This window comes from Brachyhypopomus gauderio, chromosome 10 (genome assembly GCF_052324685.1).
Source record: "Brachyhypopomus gauderio isolate BG-103 chromosome 10, BGAUD_0.2, whole genome shotgun sequence".
NCBI classification, from domain to species: domain Eukaryota; kingdom Metazoa; phylum Chordata; class Actinopteri; order Gymnotiformes; family Hypopomidae; genus Brachyhypopomus; species Brachyhypopomus gauderio.
Genome location: NC_135220.1, coordinates 17,785,041 through 17,805,304, shown reverse-complemented (window position 1 = coordinate 17,805,304; position 20,264 = coordinate 17,785,041). Strand labels below are relative to the sequence as shown.

Here is a 20,264-nt window from a genome sequence, read left to right as displayed (position 1 = left end):
ATCTACGATTGGTCTGCCTTTTCATAGCTGCACGCTTGCCTTGTGGTACAGCTTCCCGCAGCATCAGCCCACATTCTTATTTCACCGGGCCCGTTTAACGTTGAAAATGGCCCTTCACGTGCCTAAAGCTCCGGGCTTTGCCCAGATGTTAAAAGACGGCGCAAAGGTGAGGCGTACTGTTTCATATATATGAACAAAATAGTCACCAATTTGTTACGGTAGCTAGCTTGGTAGCTACTACGCTAGCTAGCATGTCAGCCTGGCTCATGTGGGTGGAGACTTCTAGAACATGGGCCCTTGTGCCATGCGAACTAAACGAATAAGATGGCTAGCGCAACTAACGCTAGCCATTCGTTAGTTTTAATTTAATCATTCGTACATTCATCATGAATATTGGCCGTTTCTTGAGAGCGTAATGTTCAGTTACACTACATTGTTGGGTAGATATATAAGCTAGCTAAACATGTGCACCACTCGGCACATTCACGAGGAAGCAGGTGAGCAAGTTGGTGATCAGGAGTGGTTGTGTGGTACATTTAGTGAAGATACCGTTATGCATTAGCAGTAGACAACATGCCCTCGATGAATTCTTGTCAGTTAGTTAACTATCTTAGTTAGTTTTACTACTAAATAATCCACATGAGAATGTGTATCCCTAGCTAGTTTACTAACTAATCAGCACTGACCGGTCTGCTACAATGCTGAAGCATCGATGTGTTGTGTCTCACGACTTGAATCTATTATTTTGCAAACCTTTTGTAATTTTTATTTAAACTTTTTTTTTTTACTTTCTCCTTCAGCATTATTCAGGTCTAGAAGAAGCGGTTTTTAGAAATATCCACGCATGCAAGGAACTGGCACAGACCACAAGAACTGCATACGGTCCAAATGGTGGGAGCTTCTGTCCTTAACTACATGCTTTTGGCAGCATCTCTATTGTTGTATTGATCACTTTATTAATATATATGTTCCAGGCATGAATAAAATGGTCATCAATCACTTGGAAAGGCTCTTTGTTACCAATGATGCTGCCACTATCCTGCGGGAGCTTGAGGTGAGTTTGTGTTTTGGAGATTTGTGGTACCAAGTGTCTATGCTTGGCCTTCTGCATTAATATTACACATTAATATCTTGCTAGTTCATTAATTTTTTTTTATCCTAACCCTAGGTCCAGCACCCAGCTGCTAAGATGGTTGTGATGGCATCCCACATGCAGGAACAGGAGGTGGGGGATGGCACTAACTTTGTCCTGGTGTTTGCTGGGGCTCTGTTGGAGCTGGCGGAGGAACTGCTCCGAATGGGTCTTTCTGTTTCAGAGGTGAGGTTTGAGTTTTGCTCCTGTGGCTAGACGGGTAGAGCACGTAGAACAAGGTTCTAGAAACACCAAGGTCATAGGTTTGGGAGCACACAGTGCTGTACTGATTAATATGCAGCAACAGATTTAAGTTATGAATTATTGATAGTGGGGCACCACTCTAAACATTGATGTTTAATGGTACAGGTGAAAAATCTTACATCAGTCTCATTAACTGAGGGTGAAATTCATAGTCCATTCAGTGGCCTTTTACTTTTGGTTCAATATATATTTGCCACAGTGATAAGATTAATAAATAAATGTGAAATTTATTGAGTAACTGATTTAAACAATTTAACATTATAATGCCTAGAATGTGTAAAGTTGAAGACTGGGCTTGGGTGCATAGAGCTTGTTAACGTGTTATTAACGCAATCAGAGGAACAAAGAAAGAGTGAAAGTATCGATTTTTTTAACGCATTTCCTCCACGTACCATTAAACCAACATTAATCAACCCAAAAGCTACTAAGATTAAAGTAAATAAAAATGGAGGAAAGTGCCTCATAGAAGATATTCCAAACAGGAAGTTAACAGCATGTCATGGGGCAGTCATGGCCTGGAGGTAGAGAACTGGTCTTGTGACCAGAGGGTCGTGGGTTCGATTCCCAGACCTGAGGCCATGACTGAGGTGCCCTTGAGCAAGGCACTTAACCCCAACTGCTCCCCGGGCGCCGGGCTAGGGCTGCCCACCGCTCTGGGCACGTGTGATCCACAGCACCCTAGTAATCACTAGTGTGTGTGTGTGTGTTCTAACTGCACAGATGGGTATAAAGCGGAGGACAAATTTCGATTGCTGTGAAAAATCACAATTGACAAAATATGGCACTTTTACATTTTTTGTACATGTCCTTCGTCTATGCTAAAAGGGGTAAAACCTAGTTTTAAACTGCATGCAAAATTAGACTGACAAAGTATGTATCGCCCTATTCTAGTTGGAATGAGTGAGGGTAATTATAAGAGCAGCAAACAGGAAAGCCGCCATCAAAGTGGCATTATGAATGAAGGCCTTACTGTCCACTTGGGCCAGTAGGAACGTGGAATTTTGATGTCCAAAATGAAACCACACGTAATTTCCAAATTGGAGCAAATTAAGTTTAAACGAATTCACGGACTAGACGGATGTCGGGCATCTTGAATTCTGACCTATCTATCTAGGACTATCTAGGATGCATTCTGTGAACAGATGGCAAAGCGCTTTGGAAGTTGCTCCGGATAAGGGCGTCTGCTAAAGGCCCTAAATGTAAATGGGCAACAGGTCTCCTTGACATTTGGTTTCATTCATTGGTATTATAATATACTCCATTCAGGTCATTGAGGGCTATGAGATGGCCTGCAAGAAGGCTCTGGAGATTCTTCCAGACCTTGCCTGCTCCTCCGCTAAGAACTTGCATGACCTGGTTGAGGCTACATCCTTGATCCGGCCTGCTGTGATGAGCAAACAGTATGGAAATGAGGACTTCCTCGCCGACCTAATAGCGCAAGCCTGTGGTAAGGACTGCTTTTGCTCTTCTGTCCAGGACCAGTGTTTGGGCTCTGATCAGTCTGCCATCCAGGACCAGTGTTTGGGCTCTGATCAGTCTGCCATCCAGGACCAGTGTTTGGGCTCTGGTTAGTCGAAATTTGAATCCCAGGTTTCTGTGTGACCTTGGTTCTTGTTTATTTTACAGTTTCCATTTTTCCCGAGTCTGGCAGTTTCAATGTTGATAATGTCCGCGTGTGTAAGATTTTGGTGAGTCTTCGTCTAAAAGTTTACTTTTACCTTTTGTAGATAAAACTGTAGTGCTGTATTTATTTTTAAAACATCCAGTGTGTTTGACCAGTGTGTTTTGACCTGTTTTTGCATTCTGCATATTTGAACACAAAGGGTTGTGGACTGAATGCCTCATCAATGCTGCATGGAATGGTTTTCAAGAAAGAGGCAGAAGGAGACATCACATCAGTTAAAGATGCCAAGATCGTTGTGTTTTCCTGTCCATTTGACTGCATGGTAACTGAAACCAAGGTAGGAAGTAGGAAGTCTCGTCGCCATTAGAGGAAACGGTACTACCCTGAACACAGTTAGACCGTCTGTGCGTCATGGCAGGTCATTTATTAGATTACATTAGATACCTATTTGTCGTTGCACAGAGTACAATGAAATTGTGTAGGTATGCGTAAGGCGTATGAATGAAAATACAAAAAATGCGGGAAAATGGGTAATTGCGACATGTCAAATTCCGATTGGGATGTGAATCACAATTGGCGATATCGGAAACTTAAATGTACATAGCTGAGGTGTTGCTCGTTGTAAATACATAGCTGAGGTGTTGCTCGTTGTAAATACATAGCTGAGGTGTTGCTCGTTGTAAATACATAGCTGAGGTGTTGCTCGGCATAGCCCATGAGAATGCACAATTGCTAAAGTGCATTGATGCTATAGCGTGTGTTGGAGGGCAAAAGCGCAAACAGATGATGTCCAAGGTGGGATGTGTCTTCAGAGGAACCCTTTCCACGCAGTCCATATTGACGTGTGGTGGATCAGGGTCTGTTCTGTCCTTCTGGAAATCTTGACGTTCATTCGTTTTTAAGGAATTCAGGATGAGATTGTTATCAGGACACCAGGCTTCCATTCTTTGGACTTCACCCACAAATGTGATTGTTTAAGGGGGTGCAGTTCTCAGCCCAGCCCTGTGAGTGTAAAAATGGAGGCGAGGTGAGGGTTTGTTCCAATCCAACAGTGGTTAGTCAGAAAGTCTCGAGTCGGCGCTGTGTGAGGAGCCGTAGTGATTGCATGTTCTGTAGACCCATGAAATCTGTAGGCAAACTGGTGTGGCTTGAACGTGGATGGGAGGCTGCCATTGATGTGGTGCAGGTCAAAACATTTCATACCGACTGGTGTGAATGAGGCTGGATGGTAGGCTACCCTGCTGATGCCTCTGTTCAGGACAGCTCTAGCAGGTCTGTATAATGCTCTGTTGCCAGACCTCAAGGCACCGTTACAGACCTTGAGGAGAGCTCTGACCTTTTCTGTAGACTTTTCAGTCTCTAACCCCATCGTTAAGCGGGGACTCACTGTACAGATGTTATGTAGTCCTCTGATCCTGGTCAAGAGTATGGGTCAGTGATCTGACCAGCCTGTGAGTGGAAGTATTGAAGGTAGTACAGTATTGTTACTGTTGTTATTGTTATGTTTAAAGCCAAAGTGTAGGGCTGAACGATTAATTGCATTTGCGATAATTTCGCGATTTTTAAAAACGCGATTGTCTAATCGCACAGGCTGCGATTTAAACTGGTCACGTGACTTGGGAGCGAGCCGAGCCGAGGACGAACGGAGCAAACCCGAGCAGGAGGCAGGGAGGTGGAGAAGTGAAGTTAACACAGCGCACTTTAACTGAAATAACTCGGGCAGTAACGGAGTTCAGTGAAAGACATGATGTCCGTTAATGTAGTGAACAATCCCGGCTTCATGGCTTTGTTAAACACACTGGATATGCGCTACCAAATGCCCTCACGCACATATTTTAGCCAAGTTGCTATACCTGCAGGGTTGCCAACTCTCACGCATTGAGCGTCTTAGACTAAAAAGTTAGTAGTTCGCTCTGGCGCCAACCACAGGCGATCGATCGATCACGATATAATAATAATACTTAAATTTAGTCCATTTTTTACACCCCCCCCCCCCCCCCCCCCCCCCCCCCCCCCCCCCCGGGCAACCCTGTATCTGTGCTGTATAAAAAATGCCGAAACAGAGTTTCCTGAAGTGGAACAATGGAAAAAAAATCGCGATTTTAAATCGCAATCGCAATGTATAGATAAAAAATTGCAATTAGATTATTTTCCAAAATCGTTCAGCCCTAGTAGTAGAGGTGTGCCAAAAATCGATTCATATATCAAAAATCCATTCTCATTTACTACGATTCAGAATCGATTTTAAATGTCCCAAAATCGATTCCAAGTCGTGGTGAAGTCTCGCGTTACGTAATTACAAAATTATGCAAGACTTTACGCAGCAGATTCTGGGACACACTAATGTGTGGAAAAGTTTCAAAACAAATGGAGGAAAGATATATTCAACCTGTCCCATCTTCATTTAAGGCAAAGATATGGGTTCATTTTGGTTTTTACCGAATGCCAGGGAAGACCGAACTTGACACAACGTAGCTCGTGTGCAAGGCTTGTGTAACGCGGTTAACGGGAACGTACACACCATGTGAAATAATATAGAGAAGGGTGAACCCAAGTGAAATAATATAGAGAAGGGTGGACCCAAGTGAAATAATATAGAGAAGGGTGGACCCAAGTGCCGGCTCGCAAGAGCAAAACGTTTGATACTTGTCAAATGTATTAGCGAGAGGGAAACGTGCACAGCGACCCAGAACGAACAAACTAAACGCGGAAGACTCAACGTGCAAAAGAATAGAAACAAAAACCGTGAGGGCACGGAGTAAATAGAAAATACAATGCGTGGAAAATAACACTCAACCGCAGAGAGACGGGAGAAAGAAGAAAAATAACAACAGTAACTAAAAAACAGCGCAGATAAATGCATCGCGAAAATGAAACCAAGGACGCCAGCAGAAGTAACTGGCAAAAAATGCAGCAACAATTAAAAAATAAAGGCAAAACGGATAGGAAGAAATACAGGATTGGGAAAACTTGAGATGAATCAGGAAGCGACGCAGGAGATAGATACTAGAATAAGTAAAGAGAAAGCATAACAGAGAGAGGTGGCGAGACACCATTAAACGAGAAGCAACCACAGAGAAAGCAGAGACCTGGCTGTGTACGGTTACGCAGGTGGAACTGCATCCGAGCCAGCCCTGAGAGCTTGCAAAATGAAGCTAAAGAATTTTGGTAACACAACAAAAAGCATTTTATTTTACCAAAGCACATTATTTTTGTTAATTAAATGTGAAAGACACTTTATTTTCTGTATTTGTCATTCTGTCTTGCAAAGCAGACTGTAGTAGATCATGCAGATTTTATAGACTGAAGCAGAAATTTTTATAAATCAAATCGGTTTTTGAATCAAAAATCGATTTTGAATCGAATCGTGGCCCCCAAAATCGGAATCGAATTGTGAGATAGTAAACGATTCCCACCCCTACTATGTAGACATTTATCTTATTAATTCAAAGATGTTTGTATTTTCCCTAACACGCATTCAGAAGTTGTCAAGTAGTGCATGTTTAAAGGTTGTCCAAACGTTTGTAAACATTTTAAGCAATATTGTAATGGCGATGAATTGACTGTGCTGGTATCTCTTGCTCAGGGCACGGTGTTGATAAAGAACGCAGAAGAGCTGATGAGCTTCAGTAAAGGGGAGGAGGACCTGATGGAGGCCCAGGTGAAGGCCATCGCAGAGGCCGGCGCTAATGTGGTGGTGACCGGGGGCAAAGTGGCAGACATGGCCTTGCACTACGCCAACAAATACCAGCTCATGGTAGTCCGGTGAGAGAGCTCTGCACTGACACACACGCCTTTGCCTGAATTTGTGTTTTAAGCTGCATGATGGTGCAGAAAAATATTGTTACTACATATTGCTATTGTGATGTGTTTAAGTGGTGGTGACCCCTTAATGTGATATGACTAAAGTTTGGCATTATTTTTACCAAAATTATTCATACCGGATCATGGGAATACTGTTGTTCATCAAGCCATCCAGAGGATTCTCATTGTTGGGCCTTATTTGCATATTGAAGCATTCTCTGATATTTGTGCTGAAGTGGCCCATATTGATATATTAACTAATACACAGGATGTATTATCAGAGGGGCTGATCTGACATGACATTTCTTTGTGTTCTTCATACAGACTCAACTCCAAATGGGACCTCAGAAGGTTATGCAAAACTGTTGGCGCTGTAGCTTTGCCTAGAATGGTGAGCCTTAAATTGAATTTGCCCCATAATTAAATTGCTCCTGTGATTGGATTTAACTGTGAAGAACTGCCGTGATTCATCAGCCTCCTGCTGCGTGCCTCATTGTCTGTGTTCCTGTAGACTGTGCCCACCCCTGAGGAGATGGGGCGTTGTGATGGTGTGTACCTGACGGAGGTCGGAGACACCCAGGTTGTTGTGTTCAAACACGGTAATGATCTTCGCACCCCACTTTGTCATCAGATTGGTCCGCTTCGCTTCTTCACTGATGGGGTGTAATTTTCTTTTCCTGTTTGTGATGTCATATAGTTAAACCCCTACTGTATCTGGTTGTTTACCATTGTTGCACCCCAGAAAGTGAGACAAGGCTTCAAATAAATAACAATTGGTTTGCACACTCATCTCAGTATGCACCTTATTGGGCAATTTCTGATCCAGATGCATCACATCTCATATGATTACAGACAAAGAGGATGGATCCATCTCTACGCTGGTAATACGAGGTTCCACAGACAACCTGATGGATGATATCGAACGAGCCATTGACGATGGAGTGAACACCTTTAAGGTCCTCGTCAGGGTAAGTGTTGGAGTGGATTTGAGATTTTTTTTTTCCTTTTTTTTTCTTTTCTTTTTTGCTGATATTACTGCTGATGTTTATGTTGTTGTTATTTATTCTTAGGACAAGAGGCTCTGCCCTGGTGCTGGAGCTACTGAAATTGAACTGGCTAAGCAGATTATGTCTTATGGAGAGGTAAGACAATACTGCACTGTTCTTCAGTGAGAATGAATTCATAACCATATTGAGTGAAAGTCTGAACAGAAACATTTCAGTGTCGTGCCTTCGACTGTCATCGTGTTCGTCCTGAAAACCAAGGAGATATCTGTACATGTTAATAAAATTTACAGTTCACAGTAAAACAGTTCATGCTGCTAAAAGGTTCATACTATATATGCATATCAGTAATTGGTCTGACATACCACAAAGCTGTGTTGAAGGGCTGAAGTGGGCATTCTTCCTGAAGACCATGGTGTGCTTGGTCAGTCTTGCCCAGGTCTGGAGCAGTATTCCATCAAGAAGTTTGCTGAGGCTTTTGAGGCTGTACCGCGTGCCTTGGCTGAGAACTCTGGCGTGAAGGGCAACGAACTAATCTCCAAGCTGTACGCAGTTCACCACGAAGGCAACAAAAACATGGGCTTTGATATAGAGGTGAGACTTACCGTTCATTAACCCAGACTGTACAGATGTGACTGAAGGCGTGTCGTTGGTTTTGTTATCATCGAAATACCATACCATTTCATTGGTTTCCTGTTGTTTTCTTTGGTAGGGTGAGGGGCCCGCTGTGAAAGACATGCTCGAGGCTGCCATTTTGGATCCTTACCTGGTCAAACATTGGGGCATCAAGCTGGCCACTAACGCCGCCATCACGGTCCTCCGGGTCGATCAGGTCGGCTGCTTCATCTCACAGATTAGTCACAAACCGATTCGGTCCATTCTTAATCCTTTCTGCAGCCGGATTTGTCTTCTCGTTTTCCGATTTTAACATAGTGAAAATGTATGTCAGATCATTATGGCGAAGCCAGCAGGGGGCCCTAAAGCTCCCAAACAGCAAGGCCACTGGGACAAGGACGGATGGGAGGAGGAGCCTGATAAATTTGACCCACACCATTGATAAGAAACCCCCCCCCCCCCCCCCCCCCCTGAAATGGGACAGGTGCCCCACAACTTCTTATGTGTGCTTAACCACTGGGGTATAGGGGAATGCATGAACATGCTCACACCTATAACTAAATAACCATATTTCTCGTGATATTGTTTGTAAAAAGCACAAACCATGTAGCTGTTAAAGAAGCAAAAGGTTATTAACACACTGTTGGAGGGCAATGCATGGAAACACCTTTTGTAACTGAATAATATTGTTTCTAATGAACACGCTGCATTTTCTGATGCAGTAAACAGACATGACCTATGCAAGCATGACCTGCTGCATTCATTACACTGCCTTAATACTTTGTTAGAACATGTTTTTCATGTTTTTTCGGTACATGTTAAATAATTTGGGTTATGACAGCCAATTGTAGAAAACAGCAGATGCCTCAAATTACTTATGGGGATAAGTTACTCCTTTTTACCCGAGTCGGTGTTTGAGGTCATAGAATTTTCCTCACTGTATATATTTTTCTAACCGTGTGTGTAAGAGTTGGGACTGGAGAAACGACATTCTCACGTTTTCACCCACTCCCAAGTCCTACTAATACTGTTGTTGGATACTGCTGCATGAATGTGGAACCAAAAATCAAGTCTGTTCCACATTTATGTAGATGACTGCTTGAATCAGGGCCAGGCAGAAGCACAGGGGTTCTGAACAGCTAGACACGGATATATGCATTGATCCCCCCCAGAACCTATTTGACCGGTGATCATTTCAGAACCCTTAAGTCTGGTGTGCTTGGTTTGGCACTTGGATGGAAACATACTAACAACTGTCACTGTACATCACAGCACTGTTGCAGTCACAGTGTTTTAAAATGGAAAACTAAGGCCTGGCCCAGTAAGACTGCACGTTGCACTCACTGACTCACTTTCCCCCTTCCACTAGTGTTTTGAATTCTTGGCTCCTGCTCGTGTGTTCACATGCTTGAACTGACCGCACCAAACAAGCAGTTTCGCTCTCGCCAGAGTTTTGACAGGTCTGCATATGTTTTCCTCTTGTCCTCACAGATAATCATGGCCAAGCCAGCAGGAGGACCTAAAGCTCCAGAGAAGAAGGAGGACTGGGATCAGGATGATTGAGACGTCCTTGTTTGACCGTCTGCATATTCTCTTTTGCCACTTAAGCGATTGACCTGTTTATTTAATATCAGCTTCACGTTTTGTATTATGTTTTTCTTTTCAGTACAAGCTTCGTGTTCATTAGTGTGAAGAGAAATGGATGGATTCAGAGATTTTGTCCCAATAAAAGGCAACTGAGCTATCAAGTCTGGGTTCTTTCTTTTTTTTTTTGCTATCAGTTTTTTTTGTTGTTGTTTTTAAACAAATTAATTATCAGAGGTACACTTCCATGACTGAATACGCAAAGTGGAATATGTGTTTTTAAACTGCATATTCAAACAAGTTAATCATAATCACTTAATAATAATCCGCGGGCTAGTGTCACGTTGCTATACAAATCAATATCTTCACGGAAATCGTGTTTTTTACAGCTTCTGCTAAACATTTTTGGACTCGCCACTTTGAGAGCTGGACCGTAGCCATGCGAATGGAGTGGGGGATAAAGTTAGAGCGGGAGCGCGCGTTGGCTAGCCCTCGAGTGCGCGCTCGCTGGTTTCGCTGAACATGGCTGCTTTCAGCAAGTCTATACCGCACAGTTGCTACGAGATAGGACACACTTGGAGTCCGTCATGTATTCTGTCAACCATGCAAGTGACAGCCGGTGCTCTGGAGGTGTCTTTTAAGATATATGCGCCGTTGTATCTAGTAAGTGTGCTGATTATTTGTCCGGTGTGTAAGTTACTGTAGGGATGCTCGCTAGCTCGCATTAACTGAATGGGCTAACCGTGGTGTAGGTTGGATCTGTGGCGTTACGGCGCTACCACACGACCAACAGAACTAGCTCACATTCTCTCTCAGGTCATCTAATATCACCGTTTAACACCACACTTCGCTAATTTGCGGAACTTCTTTAACCTCTTAACGTCAGTGAGCTAGCTGTAGTAAATTCACTCCGAGACCAGAGGCTAGCTAGCTGCCAGTAAGTAGCCTAGCCAAGTTAACACAATGCCCTTGACTTCATTTGATTTCGCAACATTTTTGTTAAATCCTCTTTCCCCAAAAGTTTAAATGGGCGTCATTCAAATAGCTGATATGTTGTTAAGGCCGTTTGCTGATTCACAGAGTAGTGATAGAGACTTGACGATGATCAGAATCGTTTCACTTGCTGCTGGCCTCGGTAGGTCGGTCGTGTATAACCTGCAATGTTCTTAACTCATCAGACTTGTTGGGATCAGCTCTCGTTTTACTAATCATGAGCGGCTCTGGTTTGTAGTCAGAGAGGGTCTGGGGGGAAATGCAGCTAGCTAAGAGTCTACTTGGCCTCTTTGGTGATGTTTTGGAGGGTTTTCAGGCAGGGTTTGTACTATTACTGTGCAAGTTTCATTGCTAGATACAGTTGCAACACACTGGACAGTGTAGCTCAACCTTTGATCTCTACTTTTCTAATGGGTAGAGGGTTTGGGGTTTCTGTGTTTGACTTGGCACAAGAAGTATCCTACCTGCTCTCTGAGTACCCATTTATAGCCACTATGTTAGCATATTTAGTACTCTTCCTAAAACCTAGATTAGCTGGAACCGGCTTTTCCAGATGGCATTGCCAACATGTTGACTAGGCACCTCTGCTCTATATTAAGCAGTACTTCGGGTGTGATCAATTGGAAATGAGCAGCGAAAAGCCTGTCTGAAACAGCACTGGTGTTCATATGTACATTGAAGAAGATGATGTAACTTCCTCTAGATTGCAGCCCTGCTAAGGAGGCGGAAAAAAGACTATTACATGAAGAGACTTATTCCCGAAATCCTGCAATCCACGTCCTTTCTGACAGCAAATGGAGGCCTGTACATTGCCTTTTTCTGCATACTTAGGTAAGCGCTCTCAAAAAACAAGCCTCCATTCCTGCCACTTGCAGTGAAAGCACAACCACTTGCCATCATGGTCCTCACAGACAGCCGTTTAAAGTTCAAGGACAATATATGAAGTCTTAAATGATGACACAGATTTAAATGCTTTAGGATTGGTCCTGGATTTATGATTTAATTGTATTAAGTGTGTTTTGAGCTTACAGTGACTGGGCATATGCTGTAGATAAGTCTTCATCCATCACATCATGTACAGGGAGTCGTTTGATTTGGTCTTTATGTTGAATTGTCTCGTGTGGGTCTCTTGGGTTTTGCCCCCTTTCCTCTGTTTGACCTGCAGGAGACTGTTGGGTCGTTTCTACTCCTGGTCTGCAGGTTTTGGAGCTGCATTGCCTGCTTCGTACATTGCTATTCTGATAGAGCGCAAAAGCAGGTTGGCCTTGACTCTCTGTTTGCTATATCAGGGGAAAGTGATCAGCTGTCTCGAGTGAGACTGTGCACTGCATAACACATTTAACATCCAGGGCAATTTAACATGACCGACAAAGCATATGTAGTTCTTGGAGCTCAAATACATGCAAATCCACCTGGGGCGTCCTGTTCAGTCTACAGAATGGTATGGAGAGACCTTGATGAACACAGGCTGAGCTAGAATTACATCCACGGCTTTCTGTTACCAGTCTTATCCAGTCCTTTTTTGCTATGACTACTGCATGGATGCATTGATAACTTCTATTGTCTCTGTCTTTCTGCAGGAGAGGACTTCTAACAATATATATGGCAAACCTGGTAAATCCCCTAAGCACTGTATCAGGAATGGCAGAACGCTGATTTGGTTTTTGCACATCTTCATCATGACTGTCACTATGTTTACTTTATTTTCTAAATCATGATTTCACATTAAAAGATCAATCAAAATTATGTAAGAGGAAGTGTTGGTTAGACCTGTTCTGTGTATTGTACAGGCAACGGAGACAATATTCCGGATGGCTGTCACACGCGGCATTGTTAAACCTTTAAAATACGGAGAGGTAGACGCCTTGATTTTAATGCATCATTGTTTCCGATGATTAAACTGTTTACAGTGAAAAAGCTCTGTGTGTCTGCACTGGACTGGAGATCCATTGACTAGGCGCTGATGTAAAAAGTTGATCTTTATCAGGCTTGCTTCTCTCTTACTGTGAACATAAAGAAGCATCTGAGCTTTGACGTGTTGAGTTCCTGTTCAGGTGACGTGTTCCTCATCTTGCTCTTCAGGTCTTGCTTTTCTGCCTGACTGCATCTCTCTACATGTTCTTCTTCAGGTAAGCTGCTGGGTCTTAAAGATCTTTGGATTTGTGAGAAAGCTTCACAAATACTGTTACCTACATCTGTATTAAATATATTCTATGCTGTATGTTTTATGCTATTGGTGACTTAGTTTTTATTGTCCGATAAGGATGATGTATTCACTTTTTTCTTCTTCAGATGTAAAGATGGACTTAAGGGTTTTGCTTTTTCAGCATTAAAGTGAGTGTTTTTGTTGTAAAAGTTTATTTTTCTGGATGTGTGTTGATACCCGACACAGAACGACACTAGTCTGGTGCTAGTCTCTGCTTAGCGTGTTCATTGAGGGTTATGTGTCTGGCTTGGACAGGTTTATTGTTGGCAAGGAGGAGATCCCTACGCACTCCTGTCAGGAGCCAGGCACCGCCTCCTCCTCAGAGAGGTCAGCCCCGCCAGTCAGCCCGGCACCAGAGGGGGAGCGGGCTTCTTCCTGGGGGAGGACCATCGCTGCCCTGACTCGCCGGCTTCTGGATTCCTTGTGAGTACATTAGCAAGATGTGCCATGTATGATTCCGGACCTCAGCTTGGTCACCATGGGCCAAAGGGATTCTAGGTTCCACTGACTCTATGTAAACAGTAGAGCTCTGAAAATCATCGCTACAACACTAATGTGTGAAGTCCTAGGTACCATTTACTTTATACTAGAGTCTAGAGTCTAGTATACTAGGATGTGGGGGTTCTACACTTTTCTGTCTGCATTTATTTTTGCATTATGTTGTCCATCTTCAGATGCAAGCATGGCCCTAGACATAGGTGCTGCAAACACTATGAAGACAACTGCATATCCTACTGTGTCAAAGTAAGAGTCTGTGTGTGTGTGTGTGTGTGTGTGTGTGTGTGTGTGTGTGTGTGTCCGTGTGACACTATACCAATATATTCTAAAACCTATGTCAGCAGTTCTAGACTGTAAATTCATTTTGATTTACTAAATTATTGATTAAGTGAAACCTGGCAAGTGACTGTTTTATTGTCTTGTGTGTGTGGAAGGGCTTCATCCGCATGTTCAGTGTGGGCTATCTCATCCAGTGCTGTTTGAAGGTACCGTCTACGTTTAGGCAGGTTTTCACCAGACCCTCTCGCATTCTGTCACTGCTCTACAACAAGGAGAATTTCCAACTCGGCGCGTTTCTTGGTTCCTTTGTCAGTATATACAAGGTGAAGTTTGCTAAAGCGTCTTGTATCTCGTTGACTCTGTAACTTGAGAATATGCGATTCATCTTGAAACTCCCAATTTTTTGTGAAAAACGTTTTTGTGACCGTTGTGCTCTTTTTTAAAGGGGACCAGCTGCTTCCTGAGGTGGGTTCGAAACCTTGACGATGAGCTTCATGCTCTCATAGCAGGTAAACGCTGTTATCATTCTGTCAATATTTGTTCACATTCCCACTGGACTTTCCGCTGTTGGGCACATTTGGTCTGTTTCCTTTTCAACCACCTCTTGGTTGTTTCAGGTTTTCTTGCAGGCACCTCCATGTTCTTCTATAAAAGCACCACCATCTCAATGTACCTGTTCTCCAAGCTGGTGGAGGTAACGGAGTTCTTCACTTGCGTATAACTTATTTCTGTAGCTTTAAAAGCTGCCTTGGCATCACTAGGAACATTAATGTGCTCCACATTGTGGAATGGTGTTTCAGAATAAAATATGTTACAAATTCGGAATGTCGTGTTACCAATTTGGAATGTCGTGTTACAAATCTGGAATGTTGTTTCTTGCCTCAACCGCTCAGTGCTTCTCTGACTGCCGCGCTCTGTTTCTGAAGCCCGTGTTCTGGTAACCTCTTCCCCGCTCAGACAATGTACTTCAAAGGTATTGAAGCAGGTCGTTTCCCCTACTTCTCTGAAGCTGACACAGTAATATACGCCATCTCAACTGCCATCTGCTTCCAGGCGGTGAGTCTTCACAGCAGGATCGGGGGCTATTTGGGACAAAGATATAAAATTAGCAGACATTTCAGTCACAGATTTATCACCACAGAAGTGGGTGCCAGAAATGTAAAACTGGTTGGTGTTATACTCTGCCCACTTTTTTTATGGTTCTTCAGAACAAGCCCTCTTCACAGGTCCAGTGATTTGTCTTATAAGTACATGTAAAGGTTTACAGCCAAGTTCATTGCTGGTTAATATCTGACCCCAGTGCTGGTCAGTCATGTTGATGGATTAATAAAAGGTTAACATATGACTCAGTTAAAAGGTAGCTGAAGTAAACTGCAAGTCAACAGTTTTTCAAGGTTATAAGATGGTTTATAATAAGAAATTGTCATAATAAACTGGTATTGAGTGCATATTATAAATATTTAATGGTTTTATATTAATAATGTAATGCTGATATATTAATAAATATTAATACAAATGCTTATATATTAATAGATGTAATTACAAGTTCATTAATATTTCTAGTAGTTCACCTAGAAATACCTAGAAGTTCACCTCTTCCAGAATGGTTTTTTTTTTTTGTCATTAGTATAAATTGTTGACAGTACAGGTTTTAGCTTGAATTAAATATTAAGTCTGCATTTAAACATTTTGAAATGGAGGGGTCACCCTAGATTTTATAGCACAGTCTGTCATTTGTACGAGTCGTTTTGAATTTTATGTTGATCGTGGGCTCCTCCTCTCTGCAGGCAGTGATGGAAGTGCAGAATCTACGTCCGTCATATTGGAAGTTTTTACTACGATTGACCAAGGGCAGGTGTGTGTGTGGTTTGTGTTCCACTGTTTAATTGACCAAAGGGGTGTGTGTGTGCGTGTGCGTGCGCGCTCCACTGTTTTATTGCCAAGAGAGGCAATAAAGAGGCACTGAAGCAGGCACTGTGGGTATGAAGGCACAGGTAGAGATGGGTCAGCTAACCCACTGCCTACATTTCTGAATCTCCAGGTTCGCTCTGATGAATAGGAAAGCTCTTGACTCATTCGGGACCGAAGCTTCTAGGAGGTTTCCGCACTTCACTCCCCAGCTGGACCCCAAGTACATGCTGGTTCCTCCAGACGTGGGCGTGCCACTGAATTAACGGGACAGGCCCACCAGTGTGATGCCTGCTCAGAGACGCACAACTCGGAGAGTTCGGGTTTCATGTGAACAGCATCACTTTGGTCCAGAGCACAGCAGCCAGGTGTTGCAGTATTACATACCTGTATCCACTTCTAATCAATGGAAGTTAATCAGAGGGAGTTTAAGTGGATACATTGGCACTGATTAAGGCCTTGTTTACCTTTACGTTGGTAAGTTTTATCAATTACAAGTGAGTCATAACTCATAGTGGGGGATTAAAAAACAATGACATGATGCCTTAATTGGCACTGAGAGGAGATTTTAAGGTAAGATGTTGAGATTTACAAATGTTCTCTTCATATTCAAATACAAGAATATATGATACTTGTGTAAGAGTTATTCCACTGTTCTTTGGAACTTTTTTTGTTTGAGCTTTTATTTGCTCAGCAGTAAAGCCAGAGCTCTCTGGCCATGTCCAGATCTGTGGTACGACTCCATCAGGCCTCACAGCAGCTTTTCCTTTGTTGTCCATTGTTATTGTCATATCAGTGAACTTGCTGACATTATTCCGAAGTGCACACCAATGTTCCAGAGGCACTGAAGTAGTTGAGTGTGCTCTTAATGTAAAGCGGGACCCTGAAAAACAATCACGACCTATTTGTCTATATATTAGAAGGTAACTCCTGGGAGTAGCTGCAGTATTCTGGAGTTAGTAGTGTAGAACGCAAGGTTTCCTCTGCAATATCCCTTTGGAATGAGCAGATAGGGGAGAACACGCACCCACTTTTTTTTTTATTAGCAATAAACATGTAGTGTAATATAACATAATTAAAGTATTGCTGTATACTTGTATGAAGCTGTAATTTATGTACAAAGAAAAAAGGCGTAATGTTTCTATAAAGGCAAACGCTTTCTATTAAAAATCTAAAAATGTCCAGTGTATTCGTGTGGTTGGTTTCACTTCTGTTTCATTCAAGAACGCGTCTCCGTCGTCTTTCCTGTCTGCCTTCCTCCAGCGATTTTTGGGATGATCTCGTGCTCACGTACCAGGTCAGCAGTCACACGCTCACGTGCCCTCTGCTCTTTTCACTAATCTTTTCTTGATCCATTTCCTTTTCAAACATGTCTTGTATTTTCAAGGTTTTCTTGCAGGTGACTCAATATTCTTTAATGTTCTTCCAAACCAGTTCAGGAGTTCACATGAACAATCTTATACTTCTCAGAAATGTACACTACCGTTCAAAAGTTTGGCGTCACAAATGTTCTTTTTTTTTTTTAAAGAAAAGCAGTTTTTTTTCTGCAGTTTTTATAAATATACAGTAAAATTGATCAAATGTGATAATGTGGAGTGTCTTTATTTTGAAATGCCACATCAGATCTTCTTGATCTTAGCTGAGTGACACCTTTAGGTGGTGTTCTACCATTCAGTAGTGAAATTATTCAGTGCAATCAGAAGGATTCCTTTTAATAACACTGTAAATATAAAACGGTGTAAAAGTAACAAATGTAATAATTTAAATTTACTTTCAAGGTTTTTATTTTCATAGACATTAAATACAGTTTTATTCATGATTTATTAGTTCTGAATTAAATGATTTACTTGTTTGTTTATTGTTTTTTTTAATTTTTTTTTTACTCATTCTGTACACCATTTAGATTTAAATGTGGAATCACAGGCCACATCACCCATTACCGTAATCTATGGTATACGCGCAACTTCGCAAATTTTTTGGGAGCTGGCTTGACCAAGATTTTTTAAGTGAGGGCTGGCTTGACCGCAGTTGCATACTGCGACAGGTCCTGTACATTAAATGAATAAAGTAATAAAGGTTTGAAAAGTGCTGGAATTTAGGCTAAAGTGCTTGAAAATGCTTGAAATTGTAACGACTTTGTTTCACAACAAATAGCTATCTGACTGAACAGTTCTCTTGTATTACGTTGTAATTCCAGGACGAAACATGAGAGAACATGAAGACGTTAAGACTGGGCGTTTTGAAAATAAACAACCATTAAATAATGTGAATAAAAAAGTGAATTATTTCGACTATATGTATATATTTAACTTAATAGTTTAGGTGCACGACCTTGCGAATCGACAGCGTGCGAACCCTCGCGCACGGGCGGAGCCACTGCGACTGTGTGCGCTGCAGTGACTTCGCGGGCTACCGTTGCATTGTGGGGAATGTAGTGTTTGTGCGTGCAAAACACCATCGGGCCGCTGTGGCCTACGGGCCAGTTCTAATAGTAATTAAATATCATCCAGGGGGCCATGGATAATCAATTTGCGGGCCGGATCTGGCCCGCGGGCCTTTGCTTTGACATATGTGGTATGAAATAATTTGGGCAGGAATGATCCCTCTCAAGATTTTGTATGCCCCGCCCCCTGAAACACAGGTGTTGGGACAGAGAATGCACAATGATCCCTCTCACTTTCTTGAAATGATCACTCGAAGTGCAACAGCTCGGTGGCAGAAATGGACTTTCCGTCTCTTAAAAGACAATGAAAAATCACTTGGCGTGGATGGGCTGGTGCTAGAAATGTTAAACTTGTTGGAAATACATGTATGAACCCATCGTTATGAAACAATAAAACACTGGAAAAAATAAAAAATAGTTTATCCCCGCTTTCATGTAGTGTACCGGGACACTACTTTTCCCGATCTTTTTGTTATTTTCGTCGCTCATGTTGCTTTCAGTCTGCTCCTCTTGAACGTATATACGGAAGTAAGGCAAGAGTTTGTCGACGTCACATCAAGACGACATCAGTGATTGGTCAAATTTGCGGGAAAGTTGCGGTGATTGGCTGAAGTTACAACACCGCCCTGAATTCGTGGGGTTTGCTTGAAGTTGCGTTGAAGTTGCAAATCGCAACTTTCTGGAGGGTCTGGAAAATAATCAATGACGCTCCACCCAATCCTGCAGGCGCACCTGGCTCTATTCATTCACAATAAATAAAACGGCAATCTGAGGCGGGGCCCCCAAAGCACCGGGGCCCTGGCAGGGTTCGTACGGTCATGAAAAACCTGGAAAAGTTATGGAATTTGAAAATAGCTATTTCCAGGCCTGGATAAGTTTTGGAAAAACTAAAAATACCCAAATGTTTTGGAAAAGTCATGGAAATTTGTTTGACACAATAAATGTATGTTGTTCCGATAACCGGAAGAAAAAATAAATATATATAACATAGCCATTTTTTTGTTCATTGTGCGGACCACTAGCGTAACTTCACACGTTAGTTTACTGCGTTAGCGTCGGACTCCAAGTGGATAGTGATGGGATTTTCGGCTCTATTTTGAGATGCGGCTCTAATGGCTCTTCTTACTGTGGAGAGCCGGCTCTTTTCGGCTCCCAAACGGCTCCCCATATATATTTTTAACATTATTAATTAATTAATAGCTTAAACCTAATTTTATAACATTTTGTTTCATTATTGACATTGTTAAGTAAAAATGCTGCATAACAATGCTTTATAAAGTTTTATTATAACCAATTATTAAATGATCACCAAATAGAACGCAATACAGCTTGGCCAATTGCCTGCCGTTTCCACAAAAAAGTGGAGACTTTTTTTCTTCAGTGTTTTCCCACCACATTATTAACTGAAAGCTGCGTGTGATTGGTCAGATGTGTGGAGCACACGCTTGACATGCGGGCAGTGGAGAAGTTCTTTGCAGTGTTGTCTGAAACGATATGGGTGGTAGTATAAAGAAACACCCCTAAAAAACAGGGAAAAACAGGATTTTACCTGACGAAAATTAATGTTGCATTGTGCTCCAGGTTTGAAAAGTGCTAAAGTAGGCTAAAGTACTTGAAAATGTAACTGTATTTTGTTTCACAACAAATAGATTTCTGACTGAATCGATGTGATAAAAAAGCGAATTATTTCGAGTAATTTCGAGTATATGTATAAATATTTAAGTTTAAGGTGCTGGGAAATATTGGAAATGGCAAGTGACGTACAAGTGCTTGAATTCCACCTTGTAAAGGTGTATGAACCCGGCATACATAACTTTGTTCATTGCGCTGAAGAGGTGCACGACCTCGCTTCGCACGGGGGTCCTCACGCAGGGGCGGAGCCACCGCGATTGCCTCATTTTCGGCGCACG

The 20,264-nt window shown here is 42.3% G+C and overlaps 2 protein-coding genes across 3 annotated transcripts; both read left to right on the top strand.

Moving 5' to 3' along the window:
• Positions 1–7: 7 nt before the first annotated feature.
• cct8 (chaperonin containing TCP1, subunit 8 (theta)) lies at positions 8–10,191 on the top strand. Of its 2 annotated transcripts, none has more exons than XM_077020104.1 (15): positions 8–166; positions 801–891; positions 975–1,054; positions 1,169–1,318; positions 2,663–2,843; positions 3,023–3,084; positions 3,220–3,357; positions 6,607–6,785; positions 7,149–7,215; positions 7,336–7,423; positions 7,677–7,792; positions 7,895–7,966; positions 8,258–8,422; positions 8,541–8,660; positions 9,935–10,191. In XM_077020104.1, exons 1-15 carry the CDS (start codon positions 107–109, stop codon positions 10,004–10,006), a joined length of 1,641 nt encoding a protein of 546 aa, XP_076876219.1. In that variant the 5' UTR covers positions 8–106; the 3' UTR covers positions 10,007–10,191. The 2 variants fall into 2 exon arrangements, with proteins under 2 accessions (XP_076876219.1, XP_076876218.1); XM_077020103.1 differs by lacking the exon at positions 9,935–10,191 and adding an exon at positions 8,778–8,931.
• A 317-nt stretch (positions 10,192–10,508) lies between these two features.
• On the top strand, positions 10,509–17,091 carry tmem135 (transmembrane protein 135). Its single transcript, XM_077020102.1, has 15 exons — positions 10,509–10,690; positions 11,724–11,851; positions 12,186–12,278; positions 12,601–12,634; positions 12,811–12,876; positions 13,103–13,149; positions 13,313–13,354; positions 13,482–13,649; positions 13,901–13,970; positions 14,159–14,326; positions 14,449–14,512; positions 14,621–14,697; positions 14,961–15,059; positions 15,791–15,858; positions 16,045–17,091. The coding sequence occupies exons 1-15, from the start codon at positions 10,550–10,552 to the stop codon at positions 16,175–16,177; spliced, it is 1,398 nt and encodes a 465-aa protein (XP_076876217.1). The 5' UTR covers positions 10,509–10,549; the 3' UTR covers positions 16,178–17,091.
• Positions 17,092–20,264: the final 3,173 nt, after the last annotated feature.